We start from the raw sequence: 20,291 nt of genomic DNA on the forward strand, positions 1-20,291 counted from the left end.
ATATGAGATGGGACAGCAGTCCTGCCAAAATCATGCTGATATAGATGATGCAGTCCGGTAATAACAGGAGTAAGGTCAATAGTGGCTCATTGATCAGTGACCAATAACCCCTGAAAATATACTGAGAGGTCAGGACTCCAACACCTGAAGACATTTTTCTCTAAATTATCTTGAAACAAATTATTATAATTTTGTTGTGCAGATTGTAAACACTCAAAGGACGGCTTGATAACACACAGAGCATTTTGCCACCCTCTTTTCTGAAGCAGGTGTAATTTCATGAATGTTAACTAATTCTTCGCAAAATTGGTCTTCCTAGTCCCTCAACCTTGCTACCTTCCCCAAAAAAGAAGACTCATTAAGGACAAAAGAGCAATTGAGTCCATTATCCTTGTTGGAGAGCTACTGGAAGGTCGCCCTGCACACTTTCATTGGGATAGAAAAACTGATTTTCAGCTGAACATTAATTTAACTTTCATTATTCTATATTGTCGGCTGATAACAAACAGGGCAAAGGTAATTGGCAACTGCCTGCACACCATCAGTTTCTGTGCTCTGTTACCTGAGTATCTAGAGCTGTCGTAGCCAGTCTGGCTTTAACCTGGAAGAGAGATAATATCCAGTAAATGAACTGCAGGGCAGAGCAATCAATATGCATTTCAAATGGCAGGGGTGCTTTTTCTCTGCTCAACTACTTTTTTTTTCTTTTTTTTTAAAGTAGACACGATGACATGATAAAAGGTTCCATGGCTCTCAGTGATCCAGTAATCCCAGCAGCAATCTCATCCTCCCAGCAACAAATACATCCTCTGTCCTGAGCTGCTGCCTTACACCTTCCTCTTAACTCCATTCAGTCCTGAGACTTCTGCTGCCCCTCTTCACATTAACTCCTAAAATGCCCTGCGGTAGGGAGTGTGTGTGTGTGTGTGTGTGTGTGTGTGTGTGTGTGTGTGTGTGTGTGTGTGTGTGTGTGTGTGTGTGTGTGTGTGTGTGTGTGTGTGTGTGTGTGTGTGTGTGTGTGTGTGTGTGTGTGTGTGTGTGTAAATGGGCCATAGCTATTTGGGCTGGAGAGACTGAAACACCTGACTGTAATTACAACAGAGCAGCTCCTCAAAGTGCCCTGGTTATCTTTGTCTTCTGATTATTCAGGTTATTTTCTTTATACTGTCTGCCTGTCTGTCTGTCTGTCCATCCACCTACATCTATCTACCTATCTATCATCTATATCTATCTTTTTAACTCTTTATCCATCTATCTACTGACATCCATTCATTCATTTTATTGAAGATGAGATGATTTTCTAGTCTTCAGTCTCTTTTCCGCCTTGCGGGAAGTGAGTGTCGCTAAAGATTATCTCTGCATATCTACATTTGACCACCTATCATCTATTTATTGAGCATTCATATATCTATATCAATCCACCCATCTACCTCCTATTGATCTACTTTTCTACATTTCCATCTACCTCTCTACCTACCAATATACCTATCTACCTCTGTCTATCTACCTTGACATGTCTATCTGTCTCATCTATATCCATATCCATATCCATATCCATATCCATATCCATATCCATATCTGTATCTATATCTATATCTATATCTATATCTATATCTATATCTATATCTATATCTATATCTATATCTATAGCTTTCTGATCTATTCCTTTAACAATAAAGTTGTGATTGAACATGCATGAATGTGTAAAACCAAAAGAAGACGTGTCAGCAGTACTCAAATGGACTTACATGCGTTTCATGTCCCTCCCTCAGGTTATATGTGAGGTCCTGCTGGATGTCCTGGACAAAGTGGTGCGAGTACTCAGGGTAGAGGTCCAACACCTCGTACAGCCCCTTGAGGTTGACACACTGGAGGTCGCAGTAGGTCAGCGCTTTCACATCCGCATTGGTTTTAATCACTCTGTCATCTAAGGACACATTGGCACCAATCAGGTCGCCTTTACCTGGGAAACACAGACAAGGTGGGTCAGAATACGGGCTTCATCGTAATTTATTCGTCAGTAAAAGACTTGGGATGCAAACTGTGCAACACAGTTCATATCCAGCATGCATTACAATATTTATGAGTGAGTACTTGGGGTGTGTCTGGAGTTGAGGAGCAGGTGAGACCGCAAATTCTGCTCAGGCCCTCATTTTAGCACACGTGAGGACTGCAGATTTAAACTGAGGTGATGTTCTATGCCTCACTCCACCCCTGACAGACAAATCAAACTAAATCAAATCAAACTGACAAAATGAAAATTTTAAAAAAGGTTCTTAGACTGAACAGGTAGTATATATCAATATATTTTAAAGACATGGATTTTGGTTCAAATGTGCTGGAGCAAAAGCACAGAATGTCAGAGACATGGATTAAAAGTGGATCAATACGATATCATCACGTCCATTATAGAAACAGAACAAGAACAGGAAGAAGCTGACTCAATGAACAGCAACTGTTCACACTGTGGTTTTTAAACACACAATGTAATGGGTTTTATTCTGATAGTACGTGTCATGACTGAGGTGCTGTTTCCTATTTGCTTCACATGTACGGTACAGGAAGATGCTAACAATGCTATTAGGGCTAATGCCCCTTTAGCTGTGATGAAATATTCATTATGGTCATTGTGACACTGCTCAAGCACATGGAGGCTGATGGAGCAGCAGTCGTGACTGTTCTTCTCCCCCTCTCCTCTATTCTTTCTCTCATTTTACAGCTTCTCTCCTCGGTCCCTCCCTCCCTCTCTCTTTCTTGATGTCTCACTCCTGCTTTAAATCCTTCTGTTACTCTCCTCTATTTCTTCACATTTGCCTCTCTCCTGTATTCATGCCCCTCCACTCTCGCTCCACTCCTCACACACTTTTCCTTCTTTCTTTCATTTCTGAATTTCATTCTCCCTCCCTTTTTCATCTCCTTTATTATATTCTCTTTTCATAGCTTCCTTCCATCTTCCCTATTTTACTCCTTTCTCTGCACCCTATTTTCCTTTCTTCCCCTGCATTTTCTTGTCTCTTCTTTCCTTTACTTCCCCATTGTCTTTTATCATCATTTCATTGTCTTTCCTTTCCTTTCCTTTCCTTTCCTTTCCTTTCCTTTCCTTTCCTTTCCTTTCCTTTCCTTTCCTTTCCTTTCCTTTCCTTTCCTTTCCTTTCCTTTCCTTTCCTGTCCTTGTTCCTTTTTTAAACTCCAATTCTCTTTTTAATCTTGTTTCAATCTCCCTCTGCTCAGTTGCTCATCTATCATATTCTCTTATTTTCTCTTTTCCATGTTACTTACGTAACTTTCTCTACCTCAGTTTCTCTACTGTCTTTCTATCTCTCCTCTTTCCTTCTCTCTGCTTTTCCTGAGTCAGGCCTTCTGACTTTATCTTGATGTATTCCGACCAACAATCTGGCTTCAGCTCATCCTGTGCCTCATACCTCTCAACGGGGATTCTCTCCTTCACATGTGGTACTGAGCTGTGGCCATGTAATATGACAAGGCAGAACAGTAGGGGCGAACACACACACACACACACACACACATGCTTACTCAAACACACCGACTCCCTTTTACAATAGAAGTGCTTGCGTGCAGGTGAAAATGCAAACAGGACACACACACACGCACACTCCTATTGAATGATATCAAGGTAAAGATAGAGTTCCACATCAGCAGAGACAAAGTGATGGATGGACGTGTTGACATCTCTTGGCTTTCTCTTCCTTTCACACACATTTGTTCTCTAAGTCTGTGTCGCTGCAATCAGATAGTCAGTGTTGTGTTACGTAGAAACCTTGTGTGGTTGAGAATACAGATAGTCTGAAAGTTGTTTGGATCATATTCTAGATATCCTCGCTAACAACACACACGTGTGGCATCTGTGGTACTTTCAAGATGAACATTTTGAGTTTGAAAATTTATGCTACTCAAAAGCCAGTTATGAAAGAAGCTGTTTTTAAAAAAAATAAAATAATGGAAAGCATCCTTAAGATGAAGATACTGCAAAAATTACTGATATCACAAAAGAGTGATTTCAATTAATATTCAGTGTTTTTTAGAGACAAACATGTAGTTTAAGCTGAAAGTGGCCAGCCAGCAAACAGATTGGTCATATACTGTAAATGAGCTTTAATAACATTTTCTTTCAGTGAGCTTTGTGGGTGAGATGTATGATCAGAACCACCCAAGCTGTTTCCACTTCCTTCCCAGCTGCTCCTAAGCTAACCAGCTGTTAGCAGGAGCTTCAGGTGTAGCACAAAACCAATGAAAGTGGTTGCAAATTTCTCCTCCAGCACCTGGCCAAAATAAAATTTAAAAAAAAGAAAAAGAAAGAAGCAGCAGACCCCCCCCCCCCTAAAATACTACTGCATATTCTTTTGGTAACCCTAACTCACATCTACATGTAAATACATACAGAGATTATTATGTGATACAGAGTCATGTCACAAAATGAAACACACCCTTTAGCTTTAATATTACGTAACAAAGTGGATAAAATAATTATCCCCTCCATTAGCAGATCAAAAATTATTAAAATCTGAATGAAAAGGCATTCACGTTTGACTAATTTGGGCCAGACCTACAGCATGACCCCCAGCGCTGAACTGGGTTTGACTAGATGCAACTGGGTTTAACTGGTTGGATAATGGGAAGGACTGAACTGGACAGCATAGATTAAATTGGACAGGACTGCATTACACCGCTTTAAAATGGACTTGACAATAAAAACTGGATTGGGTTAATCTATATGGAATTAATTGACCCTGGATTAGTGGCCTATCTTCTCCTTCACCTTCACTGGACCAACCAGTCATTAGTAACACTGTTATGTCATCAAGAGAAGAAGAATCCAGTGCCTCCAATTTTTGTGCACAGCTACAGGGAAGACTCCCTTTATCTCTTATCGCTGTAACACATTGTTAAAAAAAATGTCATCTAATTTTACAGGAGTTTATTAACAATGGGCTCAGCGAATGAGCTGTAGCCTTTAGGACACTGTAATGCTCCTATTTCTACACAATGTGCTCATTTACAGACCCGACTTTATAACAATGAGCCGCACAGAGCTTTATAATGAAGCTTGCTGCTGGGACTTTGTCTTTGTAAAAAATATAATGATGGCACAGAGGGATTCTTTCTCAGTCTTCCTCTTCCTCCCCATCCCCATCGTTTATCGTACCCAGAATGGCCAGCACCATGCCGTCTTTGAGCACCTCCATGGACCCAGAGCAGACAAAGAAGATGGCCTGAAGAGCGTCTCCCTGTCGGAGGAGGTACTCCCCAGGAGCGCAGAAGGTGGTCTTGATGTGCAGCGACAGGGAGCGCAGGCAGCCTCGACTGGCAGAGGCAAACAGCGACAGCTCCAGGATCTCCTTGTTAAGGTGCATGGTGATGTCAGATCGCAGCTCATCTGGGAAGTCCTTCAGCAGCTGTCACGATGATGGGAGGGAGAATGGCAGAGAATGAGACAGAGGAAGCAGGCAGGTGGGACAAGTGGCACGACAGCCGCGAAAACACAACCAAGCTGCAATGCCGTGACTGAATTTCCAGGCTTGGTTACTTTTGATTTGATGCTTTAGCTGTTGTACAACAAGAAAGATGAGGTTCGTGCCAAGTTGAATTAATTTGAAAAATTTAATTTGAGGGTTGCAATCAACAAACACATGACACCGTACAACCTAAAATCTTCCTCTCCGTGGACATTTTTATGTTTCTATTTCTAATCACCAAATAAAGATGTGTTCTCTCTTAGTGGTGGTGAATATATTATAAAATGAGGCATTTGTTTGAGTCTCAACTGATTTTCCATTTGTAACATCTATAAAGTAAAAAATATTTCTTCCTTTCTTGTCTGTCTCCATGTCAGAAAGGAGATCTAATTCTCATCATCACATCGTCAATCAATGAGTCATCACAGCCAAGCGAACTGTAATCAACAGACCCATCTATAATTCATCTTTCTGGAATTCATCATCATCATCATCACTCCATCTGAGCTCCAGTCTGAGCTCTGACAGCTGTCTCGCAGGCATTCACAGCCTGGAGGGACAAGCTGCTATTAGACAACTAACCGGTTGCCTCTGTTTTCCTGTGTGTCTGCTGCCCTCTCCTTGCTCTCGCTCCACCCACCTCAGTTCCTCACTATATTTTAATCTTTTTTGTTTATTGTTTATTGCTTATTTAGCAGGAGATCCCATCTGGCGCTACGTGCAACAAGTGTCTCGATAACATATCCTCAGATGCTGCTTTATGTCCTTAAAGGTTTACTATCCAAGAACTGTCGTCTGCTCTTTGTCAACACGCTATTCAGAAAGAGAAGGGAGGAGAGAGAGAGAGAGAGAGAGAGAGAGAGAGAGAGAGAGAGAGAGAGAGAGAGAGAGAGAGAGAGAGAGAGAGAGAGAGTAAAAGAAAAGAGGGCGTGGTGTATTATTTTGGGTGAATGCAGCCAAAAACCATGATTCATCCTGTCTGTTGTTTGCCTCTCTGCTCTGTCTGCATTCGTAACTTAGCCCTGCCCTCAGTCAAACCAACCCTGGAAAAACTTTACAATGTAATATAATATAATATAATATAATATAATATAATATAATATAATATAATATAATATAATATAATATAATATAATATAATATAATATAATATAATATAATATAATATTCGTATTTTATTGTATCCTATCATTAAAAGATTGAGGGCATTATTGATTCTTCCAGTGTAGTGATGGAAGACTACACAGAAACATGAAGCAGAAGTCAATACTCAATGTTTAAAGGGGAAAAAAATCAATAACACACTTGAGTATGAATACTTAAGCAAAACACAAATAAATCAAAAACAACCTTGAGTGTAACGTTAGAGCGAGTTATTTTACCATACTTGTACCTCGTTACAGTCTATGCCGTTGTTAACCGACCACGTTGTCTGAAAATATTCCAACATTCGCTGCTTGAGGCTCTGCGGCAGATGATGGACACGTATGAAGTCCTTGAGGTCTTTGGTTCTGGTGTGGTACTGGGACCAGCGTGAGTACATCCTCTGGATAATGGCTGTCACATTACCAAAAACCAAGGCATGCATGAGGGCTGCAGGTACAAAAAAGGGAGAACGTGGGACAGAACAATCATTAAGAAGCGAGAGAGGCGATGATCATCACGACAGGAAAACCAAAGTTAAAGCTTAATTATCGCATTTCATCGGCTGTAATAAACATTTCGTTTCATTTAATTCATTTGTCTCTCCTTATTGAAAGGGTATGAATGGGATTTGCACTCTGATCACCTGCCTGTCTTTCCTGTTTTGTATTATATATGAGAGTGAGCTTATTATGAATTACTTTCTAAACTGTGGGGCTGTGTGTATATAATTACTTATATCATATTACATAGTATTATGTTCTATTTTTATCAGCTTCAAAGTCACGGTATTGAAAACTGGCATCACGTTGTTAACTCATATTTATTTATAAATCGCCATGTAGTTTTTGCATTTTTGGATGAAAGGCATGATACATAAAAATGTGTTGTTTGTTGGACAATAATCCACTGGCTTCCAGGAATCCACTGCATTTGGCCTCTGCTATGCAAACAAAAGCAGGTGCTGTTCAGTAGTTTTCATTTCTGGTTAATACACAAGCGACTGTGTAGTATGTGGGGTGTGCGTCTGTGACTGCTGCTGCCCCCAGGCAGCTGTGGACATTTAACATTTTGCTGAACCACAGTGCATGGGTGTCCACAGGGAAAACCCTGCCATGGTGACCTCTCTTCATCCCCCTCAAAACAAACCCAGCATAATGATCCAGTTTACACTCGATCAGACACACTCTTAAAGGTTCCTATTATGTATTATACTTTCCACTGAATTATAATGAAACAGCTTGCCAATGAAAATGTGTTTTCTTTTGCCAGCATCTCATATTGTCCTTAAATTTGAAGTCTGTGCTTTCATTTTTGGTGTCTACCATTAAGTGTTAAAAATACTCTGATATTCAATAAAGTCATTATCTTTCCTCGCCTCGGTTCACCCTCTGAACGCTCTTTTCTGTTGCGTGTCTCTTAAAGGACATTCTGCTATTACAGTATCTCACCACATCTGTTTGAGGATAGGATAAAGATCTGCATCTCATGTCAAAGTAAAGTAACGTCCAAACCAGACTTGCAGCAGCATGATTAGATAGCAGCACTAGCATACCTCCGATAAGCATGACGCAAATGGAGAAGATCTTCTCTGTGTCCGTGTTGGCCGACACATTGCCGAAGCCCACGCTGGTCAGGCTGCTGAGGGTGAAGTAGAGTGAGGCGACATAGACGCTACGAATGGAAGGACCGCTGCTGGTCCCGTTCACACCTGCTATGGCAAAGTACGGCGACTCCAGACGCTTCCCTAGCTCATGAAGCCATCCTGTTTGTTTAAAATAGTGATATATTGATGGATGGAAAGATAAATGTGTGGTTAGAGCAACTGTGGTTTCTTGTCTTTTTTCAAGTAACATCAGCCCATTGTGGCGGTCATTAGAAATATCTAGAGTCATTACTAATATCCTCAAAAGGAGCCTCATTATGAAACAATTTCCGCAAGATTTCCACAGTCCTGTGTTCCCTGAGGTCCACATGTTATCTCTTTAAGGGCACGATGTGAATATTACATTTTTGAGGTGCAATGGACACCTCAAAAGCAATTCATGCAGATGCATTTAAATCTGAAATTGTTGCATCCTCGCTATGGAAACTGTGATAAGTGATGCTTTCCTCTGCAATACATCCAGAACAAGCAGATCAGATGCTTTGGAACCACAACTGACCCCGGTCAGTGCAGTTGGGAGACATGCAGCTAATCCCCAAGAGAGTCTCCTGCAGACACTGATGAATGGTAATTGGATGGAAGCCCTGCAGAGCTGCCCGACTTCAATGCTGGGTTCAGCATCACAAACGAATAATTAGGATACAACACATTAATCCTGCCTCATGTACTGGCCTGTTATTTTATGACACTGAAATGCAGTAATTGGTGAAGAGGAATCTGCATCATTCTTAACCAAGTCAATGCTGGCCCGGAACCAGTAAGGAAGACACCTAGGTCAAGTAATTGCAAACAGTGCACCTCGTCGATACTGACCAGAGATCAGCCCAGGGGGCCTCATTATATGAGGGACCTGGAGGCTGAGGGCGACTTACCACAGGTACAACACCATTCCCTCTGTCTTTGTCATACCAAACATGAGTTTAGGCATGCAAATACACACACACACACACACACACACACACACACACACACACACACACACACACACACACACACACACACCCACACACACACACACACACACACGCATTCACACTCCTATTTACTTGTTGAGGTCAAATTATTCAATCAGCACATATTTTGTAACTCACTTACAAGTCAATAAAGCCCAGGAGGAAACTGTAATTTAATCATTTACTGAAATATTAAGGAAGCCACAAGAAAATGTCTGCAGACTTCATGCATCTCTGTACAATATGACAACCAATGGAACTATTAGCAAAAACATGTCAATATTACGTAGCCACAACCATGAGTTGTCTTCACCTGTGACATTATACCACTATGGCGGTTTAAACGCTCACTAGCGTAAAGTGTTTCATTATGTAAAATGGCTTTCAATGCTGGTTGTACATAAACATCTGCTTTAATTGCTTGTCAGCCTACAGAGATGCAGCCTCTGGTGAGAAGCAGGTCTACAGGTGAATTTCAAACTCTAATCTGCTGAAACAGAAACACTTCATACATCAATAGCTGTTCAGACCCTGGAAATAATGGGCAATAATGTGACAATGCACAAGAGCAGCGGCCCATTTGCAAGAGTAGAATAAAGATGAAATACATGAAATATAAGCAGGACTTTTCTGATCACGGTGAAAAATGACATTTTTGCACTCCTCAGAAGTAAAATGATAAACGTGACAGGGTAATTGTATGGCTTTTGCTCTGAAAGACAAATAATGAGACAAAAAAACAACAACACAAAAAGTTACACATACATGAACAATCTGCATTTCATTCAGCGGTAATAGATTCAGATACATCCTGTAATTGTTACGCCGCTCAGTTGGTTATTAATCGCCTCCCATTGTTGCTCACCGTCGTCAATAACGCTGATCTAAGATCTGAGCTAAGTTCCAGCTGTTGCCAGGATACACTTGCTGGTGTTAATTCAGCTCCCACAACCATTCCTGCTGAAGCAGATTGATGACATTGCTCACCACCACTGCTGTTCATTCTGTTCACTTTTATAAATGAAATAAAACCAAGCTGAGTTGTGTTTTATTTCACTCACCAATATCCCAGTTGTAGGCATTGGCCTCCATCTCCATCTTTCCGATGATGTACCAGATGCAGGCCATCCAGTGGGCCAGCAGAGCAAACATGGACATCAGCAAAGTCAGGACCACCGTGCTGTGCTGCGAGTAGCGGTCCATCTTCTGGAGCAGCCGCAGCAGACGGAGCAGACGGACTGTTTTCAACAGGTGGACCACGGACACCTGAGGACAAACAAACGCACAACTACTTTTAGGATGCAGATGGCAAATGGAGTGTTTGTCATAAAAATAACATCTCTGTCAACTATATATCAACACTAAATTGTTATCGCTTCCTCTCCTCGGCGACAGTTCCTGAAGGCAACTCGATTCATCGCTTGCTGAGCAGCGCTCGAGCACCACAGCTACATAACATCTTTTTAATGGAGATTTTCTGATGTTCAGTTGAGAGTAAGGTGAAAGTGTACTATAACATCCCATAAATCACTGACCGTTGCATTGCCTTTTTATTCTGCAAAAATTGCTGTTAGGTTATTTGACTTCCTTTCTGCACAAAATAAACTAACTGCAGGACTTATTACTTTTAAACTGAAATCAAATCAAAAATCAAGAAACACAAAAAAAAACCAAACAATCCTCAGCAGTTTATAGTTGGTGTGCATTAATCATTCTTATTAGTGTATGGATATAATGCCATGTAGTGTCAGGATTACCTAAAGCAAAATGGAATAAAATATATTTTCTGTATCAACAATTGAACTGAGTGTTCCCGGGGGCAAGAGCAGCCCAAAGGTGATGTATAGTGTATGTTCCACTTCAAGCGCACAGCTTTGGTGAAATCATTAACGTACAGCTGAAAAAGTTAGCATTTCCTTCACGCATAGAGAATGTCACCAGAATGAAAATTTGAAAAAAAGTGCATCAGCAACCCCCAGTGTTCTCGTTTGCGTGCATCCTTGCGTCTTTGCATGCATTTGCATGCATCCTTGCGATGCACATTTTTTGAAAGGGACGCACGATCGCGAGCAAAAATAATCACAATTTATCCATTTCTCCACTCAAATTTTGAACCCGGAATTTTGCCATTATGTTTTGATCTTGCACGAGTTTCTCGAGACAAGACTCACCTGTGTGATTCTGCCTTGTTAAAATTGACCAAACGGCAACACGACGTCTGCTTGTTTTACATGCTGCAGTGAGAGCGAGGAGTTAGTGAGACCCTCCAGAACAATCATAAGCGTCCTGTTGGGTTTGTCTGTCTGTTAAAGCACTTTGAATTGTCTGCTGATGTGATTAAGTGCTATACAAATAAAGGTTGATTAAGTGATTGATTATCACCGTGCCTCCATAGAAGATGCAAAAGTTGGAGAAAAAGCAAGTGACAACGATTGCTTTCTTGAATAAAAAACAATCAAAAGTTAATGAAGAAAAAGAGACAGATGTTGCTGACGGACATTACTGAAATTTGTGTTGAGAAGGTTCTGTTAGCTTGGTGCAGTGTCCACAGGAGAAGAAATGAATTAAAGGCAAAAAAAATCTATTGGGTGAAAAGCAAAAGTGAAACAAAAACTGTATTACATCTTTCTTTATTTCTAAAACAGTATTTTTAATAACTACCAGGCTTTAACATTTTAATAAAACTAATGGATAATTTTACTCTTTTTGTCTTTTTACTTTAACGGTTATGACCTTGTTATTTATGACTTTATTATTAATAAAATTATTTAAATTAGCAGTTTGTTTAGTTTTTATATTGTACTAATAGCAAAACTCAATCCTTGTGTACATTTCTACCGTATATTCTGTTATTACTTTTGGAGATGCGCAAACATGTTGGGATGAACAAATTTTTATTGAAGCGCATCCCAGGGAGGCACTACTTTCTTGAGGTAAAATGAACTCTGACCTCCAAACACAATCTCCTCTGGATGAGGGTAGGTGTGTAGCATAAGTTTCCATGGTGACCTAGTCAGGTTAAAAGAGAGGCACCCTGATGATATAAAGAAGTATCGGAACCATAGCCTCAGCATGCATCGCTACCACATTGCATGTGTCAGCCACTGTCTTGCTACTTCCTGCTTGGTTTGATTTGTTTTGGACTGATTGCCAGTAAAAGCTGCCTTTTGAACCGCGCCCGAGTCTCTGCTCTGCCCTGAAATATCTGAGTCAGACACAGAAATGAAGAGAGAGAACTAGTAACTATGAAACTGAGGAGCAGAGACAGACACTGTCGCCCTTTTTAACAGGCAGTGAATCTTGGGGGAAGAGCGATAAACCAGCTTAATTCTCACACTAATAGACAGTCACATATGGAGCTCTGCTTGAAGTGGCCAAAAGCTCTTCACCACGTCTTCTCCAGCTTCCTATGAAGACGTTCGAATGAAGACTCCTCCAGTTGTACATAAGCGTCTTTTTGTCTTTTCATCCTTACCATCGTCGTACACTTTGTTGTCAGTTTGTCCTTTTCTCTTTCAGTTTTGTCACTCATTAACAAATGGAACCACTTTGTCTGCGAATGTTCTGCTTGCTTTAAACACAAATAGTGAGTCCCTTTCATATCCCTCCTAATTTATGTGTTGTACGTATGATGGGAATACTCTCTTTCCTGCTGATGCTCTATTAAGTGCCTTGCCATGCCACTGTGTATCTCCACTGGATAGACACAGGTATCCCCTAAACACACACAGACACACACACACACACACACAGACACACACACGCTTGAAAGATGTAGGACAGGGATGATTTGTTACTTTTCTATAGGTATGTGTGTTCCGTCTTTATTTATTTAGGATGTACATGTCTATGAGACCAGACGTCTGTGAAAAGGAACATATAATGTAATAAATAAATAAAATAGGGGGACGAGGACTAGATGTATAAGATGTGACTAGATGTCGGTAGGAAAGACGTGATGCAAAAAATAAGAGAATAAAAATGTATGTCTGACAGAATGACATGATCTCAGCGTCTGTGTCAAGCTAAGAAGAGATGTGTGGACACATTTGTCTCCAATATGTTTTATGGCACTTTTTTCCTCACTCTTGCAGTGAGAAATAGAGAACTGGTGCAGCACAAGGGGTAATGAAGCCTCCTACTGAGCCCAAGGGAGAAACTCCATCTCTTCTACATCATCTATCACCCCCCTACCCCACCCCTACCCCAACCCACCTATGGAGAGAGCAGCCTGCGCCACATCCCATTCTCCTCCAGCAGCATGAACAGTAGGCAATGCAATATAACCAAGAACACATTTGCTGACACTTCCTCCTTCAACTTCGTCTTCTACCCTCTCTATCTCATTCCTGCCACTCACATTTGCATTTCCTCTGCTTGTCAGCTGTGAAATTTACATTTATCTGCTTGATTGCTGACTTTGCTTCTCCTTTTCATGGCAGCGTTTATGTGCACGAGACTATCACTTTACAGAAACGCTCATTATTTCTCCCCCTGCAGCCGCGGCTTTAGTGCTCCGAGCCAATCAGAACAGTGTCGCTGGTCATTCTGATTGTCTTTTTTTGCCAGCAATGTTGCCAGTAAAACTGTTTTCCAATACCAACTAGGCCCACAGCCCCAAGAGACATATTCATAAGAGCTTTAATAATGACTGCAGCAGTTATGGTTAATAACAAATTGCTGTTTTACCCCTGGGGTAAAGATAGCTTCAGGAGTGAGGCTGGAGTTTACATCATTATTTTACTGCTGACCAGCTTGATTCAAACCCCATCAAAATTTTCTCAGTGCAATAAATAAGAGGCGTAATGAAAGATGGCGATAATGTTTGTTTGTTCGCAGCTCATTATAAACTGTTTCATCATTTTCGGTGATGTTGATCGGATTCAAACTACATCTGTAAACTTAAATTCCCTTCAGAGAGAATACAAACTTTGTGATAGAATGGAGTAAATGAGAGCAAATGAAATACACATCAATAAAGATATCATGTACCGTACGGTACATAATATCATTGCGCTTACAGGTAATTATAAAGATAATACGTCTTATAAAAAATGTTCCTTACTAACTTTTAACTACATTATTAATTTGAAAAGTATAACAAAAACAAAGAAAGTAGACAAAACACAAAGAAAATGAAGTGTAAATTGTATGACATGGTACATTTTACACAAATCGTGGTGAGTAGTGATTACAGCAGTAATCCTCCTCCTCATGGGAGCATGATCCACTCTTCGGTCAGAGCTGTCAAGAATGTGGAGACTTTTTATACGGTTGTAATCGGTCACTCAAGCAAACCCACAAGTTTTGAACGAGGCTCATTTCAACACTGCAGCATTGATGTAAATGTCATTTTCACCTATATTATTGGTGTTTTTATTTTAGGGAGTGGTTAGTTTCACGAGGCAGTGGTCAACTGGAACTTGTCTGCTCAAAATTTCGTTGGAAAATTAGTGTATGTCCAAACTTATTTATGTTTTCAAATTTGAATGAATTATTATTTCATAATAGAGAAGAAAAATTGAGTGGGAATATGATTGAAAATTGCTGACAGATTTTTTTTTTTTTTTTAAAAGGAAGGTCAGATAGGGTAAACTGTCAGATTGTACATTAGGGCAAAAAAAGTATATTTGACAACGGAGAATGGCGGAGGATGGGGGTAATACTGAGGGCCTTGACTCATGTTTGTAGAAAAGGTGTCTGTCCTGGGGGGACATCAGTCTGAATGCTCCGTCCTCCGAGGGGAGATCAAGCAGAAAGCTCTGCAATTGCCAGCCATTCCTGCCCTCCCCAGCAGCTACAGGCAGGTCTTGCAGCCCAGTGGCCCAGGATCCCGACCTACTCTATTAATAATGTCTGTAACCAGGCAGGTACCCTCACCTTTACCCAGGCTTCTAATATTCATACCATTTTATTCTTTTTTGTTCTTGTTTGCTTGTTTTTATTATCCTGTTTCTTGTTGCTCTGCGTTGTTACTTATCTCTTTAGTCTCCTTTCTCTAAAGCTACAGTTCATTATTTTCCTTTACCCCTCCATGTTTACTAGGGTACATTAATAGCTGGGGTCAAAGTGTTTGTTTATGAGTGAAATGATATATTGAACCATTTGATTCAGATTAGAGTGAATGCTAACAACAGTACAGAGCACAGTCAGAGCATCGCTCTAAATTACAAACCAAGAGGCACAGACTACCTTGAGCAACCGATCAAAGCCTTTTCTATAGCGGTTCCGTTTTGTGATATCATTCAGACCTGGACAAGAGAAGATCGTCTACCTAATTGCTTGACATCTGTGTCTTCCTCCGTTCAGCTGTTCTTAAGGGGACTATATTTTTGACTCAGTCAGAACAAAAAAAGATTTTAATGATACAGGTCTGATTGTTTTCTCCGTGCCTGTCAAGTTTGAGAATCAATATGGAGAATCAAAGAGGTGCTGGAGCGGTGCTGGAAACATTCCAATTGATTCTCATGAAATGTCAAATGTGCAGAAGGTGTTGTACTTTACAATTCAACTATGTGTTGACAGGATTACAGAGTGGATCTCTGCTGCCGCAGGGAAAACCATCAGTCAAGAGGTTTTTATTATTCAAACCCAAATGCCATTAACTTTTACCAATATTCCCTTGTTTGATATTTATTTCTTCATTCTGTGTTTTTTTTTTTTTTACTGTAGCATTTCATCTTTCAGATAACTGAATTGACATATTTTAAACATCCCATATTTTTAATAGATCATTAAATGTTAAAAAAAAAAAAAAATTCTTAAATGTCAATAACAAGAGTGATACAAAAGGGTGTTAATGTATGGTCGGTCATTGTTTGTGCTTTATATTAAACCCTGGGGGTTGAGGATGGAGCCACTGGCTACTCACCACACTGACTTTGAAGGCATAGAGCAGGTCAAACGGTAAAGCGGCCACCAGGTCAATGATGAACCATGTGGTCAGGTAATGAATGCAGATCTGTCGAGCGTCAAAGATCACCTGACCCGACTTGCTAACGTAGCTTGTGCGAAAATTAAAAACAATATCTATAAAAAAACAAAAGTAGACAAGAAAGTTTGGTTATTATTGAATGATATCAATTCATATTCGCACAAGCAGCTCGAAAACAAAATAGTCCTGCAACTAACCTATAATGAACAGTATCTCCACTGCGATGTCACTGACGGTTGTACTGCGGGTCAAGTCGTCATCGTCACCAATGAAGCACACGTTGTAGGGCACGGTTACAGCGACATAGAACGTAGCAAGTAGAATCAACCAATCCCAGCCAGCCTTGAAGGTGCTGTAGTGAAGTAAGATGAATTTGGACTTCTTCGCATCTGCGACCTTGTACTCTGGCAGAGCAGGCAGATCCCCGAACACATTCTAGATGGGAGGATGAATTAATAGTGACACGGTAGCAACAACTTATTACATCCATTTATTACATGCAATCCAGCAGGGAGTGCGTCTGCACAGTCAGGAAAGTCTTTAAACACAAAGATGAGGACAGTACACGAAGCATTTATGAAAACACGACGCAGCTTCCTTATATACAAAATTTACAGGTCGACTGTGAAATAAAAACCCGCCTAATGCACTGTATTGCTGTACTTTCTGACTAACAGTTTGATTAGGTTTAGTTAATAAGTAAGCTATGTTTGCGGTTGTTTAACTACAATTTAACACAACTGTGCATCAACAAAAATCAACAACTAAACAATATTGAAACAATAAATTACAAAAGGCTGAAAAATAAAGTTGCCCAGCTGACTGGATTTAAATGGATATGTTTTATATAAGGAAAATGAAAAAAAAAAAAGTTTTCTGTTTGCTGGTGCCATTGCATGGATCTTTATTTTACTAAAACACTATTTGGAACCATTCTTTTTTGTTGCTACCCTAACATTGTCATACGTACGCGAGGCGGGGGCACTAACCTTTTTTGTCTTCTGAAGTGGGGACAACTACATATCATTAACGTGAACTACTTAGTTATCCATCTAAATGGACCTGGGCTTTAAAGGATTCACTTTTTCCTAGCAGCTGTTTAAATCTGCTTAACTATTCAGACATGCAATTAAAGTCAGGTTTATCAATTGCTCAATTCACACAAGCTCCAATTCATTCACTGCCCGGTTATAAAATGCAGAAGAAAAACAAGAAAACCAGCAGGAAAAATCAACTTCCAGCTGTTTGATTTCCATTTGATTGACTGGATTGCAAAGTAACCTTCTCCAACTACACAAAATATTTGTGCTACCCTTGGCAGCAAGTTTTCCATTTAGCAATCTGTCCAAACCCACTTTTGACTGTCCTTCATCTTTCTGTTTTTGTAATTCTCTGCTGGTACCTTGTTCAGTTTAATCTTGCTCTTCTCTCTGCTGTGGAGGTGACCAGAGATGTGATAGAGCACCGTGCTACTCCTCAGACGCGCCGAACTGAAAGGAGAGCCCGTTTTTACCCTGCCCCGCCGCCGCTCTGTGAACACAAACATAAAACACTTTCATCTCATCCATCCATCAACAATTCATCCCCATTCCTGGACAAAATCTTAGTGAAAGCAAACAAAGAGAAGTCCATATCATTAAATTTCATTTCACCTTTATAAATGTCAAACAGCATGTGTTACCAGTTTTGATTCCTATTACCTGAAGATAATTGCTGGCTGATGAGGTCATAATTTTTAAATGATATGACCAGAAAAAAAGAAAAAAAAAAGCCCCTTTTTCGGACCAGATATGCAGCCGCCTGGGCAGAAAAGCAGTTAAATAAAATATGGCAGATTGTGTTCAGCTGATTGCTACACAAGCGGGGTTTGCTGGCGCGCTTCCGTCTGTGTTTCTTCTCAGTTCATAGAAGCCGAGGTAGATAAAGTAGATAGCGCCAGAGTGATGTGTTCTGAGCAAGGAGTTGGGTAATGGGAGAAGGCATTTTATTACTGCTGGGTTTCTGAGCTCCATTCTCACTGCTGTGAACCCACAGGAAAAGGAATAACGCCAGATTGGATTGAGAAGGGATAACGGCAATAACAAAGCTTCAGCATAGAGATGATAACTACTTTTAAGTGTCCTTTGGAAGGTGTGTGTGTGTGTGTGAGTGTGTGTGTGTGTGTGTGTGTGTGTGTGTGTGTGTGTGTGTGTGTGTGTGTGTGTGTGTGTGTGTGTGTGTGTGTGTGTGTGTTGCGAGTGCACCAACAGACCCCCAGACGAAGCGAGCAGACAGGGCCATCCATAAAGCCATGCAGCCTTGGGGGACACGACACGGTACGAGCACAGAGACAGAGATGTGCTTATTTTTAGATCTAATGAATTTCCCTCCTCTTCTATAAGCATTCTATCGGGGTACAGGTGGAGTATAGGAAGGGAGTGTTAAAAGGGGAGGGTGTACGCATTTAGAAAAGATAGGACAGGTGGGAAAGTATAGATGCTTCAAAAGCAGCTGGAAATTTAGAAGTAGAAGTGATGGAGAGAAAGAAAGAAAGGGAGAGAGAAAAGGGTGAGGACAGGACATCGGAAAGCAAAGAGGGAGATTTAACCTAGATAGAAGGAGGAAATATGGAAGGTGAGGAGGAGAGATAGGAGCGTGAGAAGAGAGAATGTGTTGATGATGAGACAGTTTCTCTGTTCTTCATACACAGTGAGTTAACTAGGCCACATCAGAGGTGTTTGCTCATCCTTGACAGGCTTCTCCTGCATTAGTGGAAATGCCCTGTTGATGTCACGTCTCCACTTTGTTCATATTTCCTCTTTTAAATGCACCTTTAATGTTTTTTCATGTTTAATGACTGATACAATTCTTTCTACATGTTAGCTAACTCTGGTGTCACGCAGACCAGGTTTTGTTCACTTCTACGTCAACTCTTTTTTTTTGTCGAAACTGATCAACATACAAACTATTTCATGAGACTTCAGAGGTATAATATCGTCTAAACTAACAGGTCAGACGCTTTCCTGCTCTATATGAAGGTGCGCTGCATCAGCATCTCCTTTATCCTCATTTCATGGGTGCAAAAATAACTCTGCTTTCTGCTCTGTTCTCCCTTATTTACAGAAATGAAAGCAATTAGGCTGATCCAGAGATGTAGGCCTGAGATGAGAAAGATTAGCGTCCTAACTTCACACACACAGAAACATATTGATTTTCTCTGTCCGTAAGCTCATTTTGCTTTTGAGCTCAGAAGCCGCCCCATTGCATGATTTAAAAACCAGTTTTGTGTCAACAATGATGGGTGTGATGAAAAAAAACATACATACAATATAGACCAAGCCTTTCAAATAGCAAATTAGCAAATAAAGCAATTTAATTACAGTTTTAGAAAAATAATGAGGAAATGATGTCGATAAATAGATCTAATGTGAATATTCTGAAAAGCAAAAGACATGCATGTTGTCCTGCAGTTTCAGCCCTGATAATACAATATTTGCTCCTACTGAACAACGTCAGTATGATTAATGCGTTATTATGTTATGTTGTTGTTGTCATTGAAGCGCTTGGCAAGGAAAGGTAATCTCAGATCAAATGAAGAAAAGGATGGAAAAGGATTGATTTATGAGGCTGGACGTCTCAATTTATCTGTTAACAATTAACACAATTTTTTTTTATCGATTGAACCCAACTTGTGACCTCCAACTTGTGAACTGTGTAGTTACAGTCTAAAAATATAAAGATTTAGAGATTTATGTAAAAATTAATAATTCCGTTACGTCTGTTCTCCTACAAATGTACACATATACCGACCTTCCTTTTTGTCTTCATGGATGGCTTTGACTTTAGCGTCAGTGATGTCCTTAAATGAAGCCAGAAAGAGAACCACATCTCCCTTCTCATTCTTAATTGGAACAATGTCCAGCAGACACCAGAACAGCAAAGCTGCAAAGGGGGAAAAAAACACACACACACTTATTGCCAGTTTATATAGTGTTTTTTGTCTTCACTCCAATGTGTATGTGTGTGTGCATGTGCGTGTGTGTGTGTGTGTGTGTGTGTGTGTGTGTGTGTGTGTGTGTCTGTGTGTCTACAGCTGTAGTCCCCCTGGAGGAGCAAATCCAGTCATTGTTACCCTACACAGT

The 20,291-nt window shown here is 40.3% G+C and overlaps 1 protein-coding gene across 1 annotated transcript in view; it reads right to left on the reverse strand.

Moving 5' to 3' along the window:
- kcnh8 (potassium voltage-gated channel, subfamily H (eag-related), member 8) overlaps window positions 1-20,291 on the reverse strand; it is a 40,473-nt gene that overhangs the window by 5,833 nt on the left and 14,349 nt on the right. Inside the window, exons 3-12 of the mRNA XM_068333707.1 lie at window positions 19,960-20,091; window positions 17,573-17,700; window positions 16,368-16,605; window positions 16,108-16,265; window positions 10,298-10,502; window positions 8,173-8,382; window positions 6,868-7,067; window positions 5,165-5,414; window positions 1,749-1,963; window positions 563-601 (exon numbers count right to left, since the gene is read on the reverse strand). Of these exons, the coding sequence (XP_068189808.1) occupies window positions 563-601; window positions 1,749-1,963; window positions 5,165-5,414; window positions 6,868-7,067; window positions 8,173-8,382; window positions 10,298-10,502; window positions 16,108-16,265; window positions 16,368-16,605; window positions 17,573-17,700; window positions 19,960-20,091 (1,775 nt within the window). The remainder of the gene's footprint in view (window positions 1-562; window positions 602-1,748; window positions 1,964-5,164; window positions 5,415-6,867; window positions 7,068-8,172; window positions 8,383-10,297; window positions 10,503-16,107; window positions 16,266-16,367; window positions 16,606-17,572; window positions 17,701-19,959; window positions 20,092-20,291) is intronic.

The sequence above is a fragment of the Antennarius striatus genome, chromosome 14 (genome assembly GCF_040054535.1).
Source record: "Antennarius striatus isolate MH-2024 chromosome 14, ASM4005453v1, whole genome shotgun sequence".
Classification (NCBI taxonomy): Eukaryota; Metazoa; Chordata; class Actinopteri; order Lophiiformes; family Antennariidae; genus Antennarius; species Antennarius striatus.